The sequence below is a fragment of the Neopelma chrysocephalum genome, unplaced genomic scaffold (genome assembly GCF_003984885.1).
Source record: "Neopelma chrysocephalum unplaced genomic scaffold, ASM398488v2 Primary Assembly neopelma1_76302, whole genome shotgun sequence".
NCBI lineage: Eukaryota > Metazoa > Chordata > Aves > Passeriformes > Pipridae > Neopelma > Neopelma chrysocephalum.
Genome location: NW_020909764.1, coordinates 1 through 5,374, shown reverse-complemented (window position 1 = coordinate 5,374; position 5,374 = coordinate 1). Strand labels below are relative to the sequence as shown.

General features: G+C 51.1%; 1 protein-coding gene across 1 annotated transcript; it reads left to right on the top strand.

Moving 5' to 3' along the window:
• Positions 1-4,317: 4,317 nt before the first annotated feature.
• On the top strand, positions 4,318-5,231 carry LOC113979355 (olfactory receptor 14J1-like; the record flags this gene model as incomplete). Its single annotated transcript, XM_027706770.1, is given in 2 exon segments — positions 4,318-5,218; positions 5,221-5,231. Coding segments are annotated over 2 exon segments (912 nt in total), but the record flags the coding sequence as incomplete, so codon positions are not given.
• Between the last annotated feature and the right edge of the window lie 143 nt (positions 5,232-5,374).

Sequence of the window (5,374 nt, the reverse complement as noted above, 5' to 3'; positions counted from 1 at the left end):
CATGGTAACTGACCATAGCAATGGGAATGTATCGTGGTTGCAATGGTAACTGACCGTGGTATTGAGAATATATGCTCATTGCCATGGTAACTGACTGTAGCAGTTGAAAGCGTGGTGGTTGCCATTGTAACGATCGTAATGATGGGAATGTGTGATGGTCGCCATGGTAACTGAGTGTAGCAATGGGAAGTATGATGTTTTCCATGGTAACTGACCGTAGCAATGGGAATGCATGATGGTTGCCATGGTAAATGACCATAGCAATGGCAATGTGTGATGGTTGCCATGGTAACCAACCATAGCAATAAGACTATGAGGGTTGCCATGGTAACTGACCGTAGCAACTGGAATGTGTGATGGTTGCCATAGTAATCAACTGTACCAGTGGGAAGTATGATGGTTGCCATGGTATCTGACCATTGAAACAGGAATGTATGATGGTTGCCATGGTAACTGACTGTAACAATGGGAATGTAAGACTGTTGCCATGGTAACTGACCATAGCAATGGGAATGTATGGTGGTTACCATGTGTATCAGGGTGAATTTATGCTGATACTTTTGGTCTGTGTTTGGCCCAGACAACTGGAAAAGTTTTGTTCTTTCCCTGACAAGTTTTGAGAAAACAAGCACTGATAAACGGGTACCTCGTCCTTGGAGAGAGAGCTTCTTGTAGAAACTGTTTTATTGGTGTTCTGTGATTGGCTAATTGTCCTCCAAGGTTGCTTGAGGGAGAGACTGAGGAGGAGGAGGATGAAGGATGCCCCCAGACTCATTTGGAAAAGACCCCCCTAATGCAGATAGTATTAGATAATATAATATAGATAGAAGACAACCTGGATGCATCCTCGATCCAAGCATTGGCACCTCATTGACTATGTTTTGGTGCAACAGAGAAATGTTCGCGATGTTCGTCATACCCGAGTGATGCCTAGTGCAGAATGTCAAACAGATCATCGCCTTGTGCGTTGTAAACTTAACAGGCTGTGGGGGTCAGTGTCAGGGCATGGCCTGGGAAGTGTCTTGAGCAGCCTCCTGTTTACCATGACCAGCGTTTTCATCCCCTTTTCTCTCTCTTTTCTCATAGCCATTATTTCACAAAATACCATGATCTCACCATTTCCCTTCCTCTGATTCTTCCCTAGAGATCCCATCACAAGTCTTGCCCAGTCCCCAAATGTGCTTTCTTGGTGCCCATCATAAGTATCAGACCCCAAACAGAATCCCCCATCTTCAACTGGCAAGGTCATCCTGGGAGGCTCTGCCATTGAGCCATTTGGTGAAACTTTCACACAGAGATGTTGGAACTTTATTTGAATTGATTTTTTACCTTTTGGGTTTTCAGTGGCTTCTCCAAAAACATGGTAATTCATGTCCTAGCAATAAAAATTCTTTGGAGAAGGAGTTTGGGACTCAAATAATCACAGAATGGTTTGGCTGGAAGGGACATAAAAACTCATGTGGTCCAAGTTTTCACTAGTTTACGCTGCTCTAAGTTCCTGACCTTGGACAAATTCAGGGATGGGACATCCTCTTCTGTTGCAGTTCTTGCAAAATTGGTAAGTATTTCTTCATTTTATCCAATATAAAGCTCCCCTATTTCAGTTCAAAGCCATTGCCCCGTTTTCTGCCACTACAGGCCTTGGTAAAACGTATCCCTGTGACTATCTTAGACCATGTTTTCATCTGCAGACACCTTGGAGAGTGCTCAGAGATCTCCCACGAAGGGGTTTGGAGGTCTCAGACATATGACCACTCTACAGGGGCAAAAGAGTTGTTGGTTCAGTGGTGTGCAGACAGAGGACAGTAGAGAAGAACCCTGGGAGTGCTTGAAGATTCGCTTCAGAGACGGGTGGATGCTTTTGTCGTAGCAGAAAAACAGCACAAGAAAGAAAGAATTAATGCCAAGTGCATCTGGGGAGGTCCAGACTGGCATGAGGAGAAAAGAATTTCACTCCAAGGGCAGTGCTGTGGTGGAACACATCACCCAGGAGGAGTCTGGATGAGCCCAAGGCTCTGGGTGTCCAGGAAGAGCCAGGGAGGACACAGAGATGTCAGTGCAGGAAGATGCCAGCGAGATGGGGCAGCCGGGGGGATGACGACAGCCTGCAGGGAAAGGGGCAGGGCATGGACACCATAGGACAGCCTGGGCTGGAGAGGAGACAGGGACGGGGAGAAGCTGAAAGGCCCTGACAGAGCCACCTTCTGCAGGCCTTTGGCCATGGCTGCTGTCTGTGGCCCTGATGCCAGGAGGAGACAAGTGGCCCTTGCAGCCCTGGGGCCTCATGGCCTCCTTGTCCCTGCTCAGCAGCCTGGCAGGTGCCACCCCATGGTCCTGCCCTTGGCATTCCACATCCCAGTGCCCCAGGAAGAGCCCTGAGGAATGAGGCAGGGACAGGATCTGCCTTTCCAGGGGCTGGAGGTCTGGGCTTGGTCCTTTGGATTAAGGAAACAAGTCAAGGTTTATTCAGCATCAGAGCCACCTTTCCCTTGCTTGTCCATCCTTGTCATCACTGTCTGCAGATTTCTGCTCTAACTGGAACCTGGGGACACGTTCTCAGTTGTGTCCCTCAGTGAGACTCATTAGCACTACAAGAAACTTGAGTGTTTCAATCTCACTTTGACTTCTTGAAAAGTTGTTTGAACTTCCTCTCAGGGACTGAGTCTCATGTAAACAACGCCAAACTCCCTTGCGGGTCATGAAATGCCTGGGGCTGTTGCTGTGCTGCTGAGCTGGGCCGGGCTCCTGGCACACAGGGAGCTCCTGGCAAGCAAGAAGAGCTTCAAAGAGACAGCTCTGCTGGTGAGCAGCTCCTCTGCACAGCCCAGCAGGGCTGAGGGCACTGCCAGGGCAGCTCAGGGACACCAGCAGGGCACACACAGAGCTTCCAGGGGCTCAGCACTGGCAGGATGGCTGAGAGCTCCCTGCAGGAGGAATCTTGGCAGGGCTGCACACGGTGAGTCTGTGGCTGCAGGGCAGTGCAGGGGCAGCTCCTGGAGGCATCTCCTAAAGCTGGCCCAGCCCCAGCTGATGGGATGGGTGAGCAGGGGGCTGTTTTGGGGCCCTTTGGCAGAGCTGTGAAGCCGGGGGTGCAGCCAGGGGTGCCCAGGGCTGTGGGGCAGAGCAGGGTCCTGCAGCCCAGGGCGCTGTGCTGGGCAGGGACTCTGCTGCCTGCCAGGGGCAGCTCTCAGCCGGCCCGGGGAGCTGCTCCAGGGCTGGGGCACAAGGGCTGTGGGCAAGGAGCAAACCTGGCAGGGGAGGGAGGATCTTTTCCATGTCTCGCTGTGGCAGGGTCAGACCTGCTCACAGCTCCAGAACACTACACCATATTGAATGGAGAATGTTTTGCAAAGCTCAGAAAAGACAGAGGCTACAGGAAAGGAATTAGTGCTAATGGGTGTTTCCTGCTTAGGCATTGTAGCAGAGACATTGTTCTCTCAGTTCAGGAGGCTGCACTGAAATTCAAACTCTTTTCCTCTCAGAGATGAATATTTCAGGCAGGATCAGAGATGAGCACAGGATGCTGGGCAGTGCTGAGCCTTCCCTTGGGGTGGGCACTCTCCTGTCCCAGCCCTTTTCTTCCCTGCAGGAGGGCTCCTGTCCTGCTCTGTCCAGCACAGCTGCACCTCTGGGCTGGCACAGGGGACACTTCACAGAGCTGCCCTTTCAAGCAGCACTGCCCTGCTCTCAGCACAGATCTTGGTGGGGTTTGTAAAGATGAATCTGTGTGTGAAGTGGGGTTTGTAAAGATGAATCTGTGTGTGAAGTCCTCGTCAAGGCAGCACAAGGGAAAGTGCAGGGCAGATGGGAAACAGGCTGACAGGCACTGCAGCTCTCCTGGCTCTGCAATAAGCAATGCCTGTCCTGTCTCAACATTCTTCAGATTTCTAGTCAGAAAAATTTGACCCTAAGAAAACACCCCCAGGTGTTATGATTGTAACCAAAACACCCAGGCAAAATTATTTTAAGGATACACTGTGCCTTTCTCCTGCAGCCCAAATTGCTCTGAGACAACAGTGCATGAACTGAACTTTTCCATCAAAGCTGGGTTCCATGTGACATCCCCTGTGATCATGAGAGCTGTCCCAAACCAGCTCCATGTCTGCACTGCAGCAGAGCAAAGTAGAGTCCTTGGCAGCACGTGGGCAGAGCTCCTGCTCCTCACAGCACCCTGAGAGAGCACAAACCAGAGAAAAGAAATGCCTTGACCTGGAGGGGATTTCCCTGAAAAGTGCACTTGCTCTGCTGAGAGGGGGCTGTCTTAATTGTTCCCTGTGCTTTCCTTTTCTGAACAGACCCTGTGCTAAGGAACAGCAAATGTCCAACAGCAGCTCCCTCACCCAGTTCCTCCTCCTGGCATTCTCAGACAGGTGGGAGCTGCAGCTCCTGCACTTCTGGCTCTTCCTGGGCATCTCTCTGGCTGCCCTCCTGGGCAATGGCCTCATCCTCAGTGCCATAGCCTGTGACCACCACCTGCACACCCCCAGGTACTTCTTTCTCCTCCACCTCTCCCTCACAGACCTGGGCTGCATCTGCACCACTGTCCCCAAAGCCATGGACAATTTCCTCTGGGACACCAGAACCATTTCCTACACAGGATGTGCTGCACAGGTTTTTGTCTACATAGTCTTTCTTAGAGCAGAGTTTTCCCTCCTCACCATCATGTGCTACGACCGCTACGTTGCCATCTGCAAACCCCTGCACTACGTCACTCTCCTGGGCAGCAGAGCTTGTGCCCACATGGCAGCAGCTGCCTGGGCTGCTGGGTTTCTCATTGCTGTGGTGCACACAGCCAATACATTTTCCCTGCCCCTGTGCCAGGGCAATGCCCTGGGCCAGTTCTTCTGTGAAATCCCACACATCCTCAAGCTCTCCTGCTCACACTCCAACATCAGGGAACTGGGGCTTGTTGGGGTTAGTGCTTCTTTTTGTTTTGGATGTTTCATTTTCATTGTTTTCTCCTATGTGCAGATCTTCAGGGCTGTGCTGAGGATCCCCTCTGAGCAGGGACGGCACAAAGCCTTTTCCACCTGCCTCCCTCACCTGGCTGTGGTCTCAATCTTTGTCAGCACTGGCACATTTGCTTACCTCAAGCCCCCTTCCATCTCCTCCCCATACCTGGATCTGGTGGTGGCAGTTCTGTACTTGGTGGTTCCTCCAGCACTGAACCCCATCATCTACAGCCTCAGGAACCAGGAGCTCAAGGATGCCCTGAGGACACTGACAACTGGGTGTTTTTCAGAAGCAATAAACTCTCCTTCTTCTGCATGTTATGTACCTCATTAAAGGCCAATCCTGTTATGGATTTCAGTAAAGGCCCACCATAGCTTCTCTATTTTTTGCTCTTGGTAGGGGTGTTATTTTTTGAGAATTT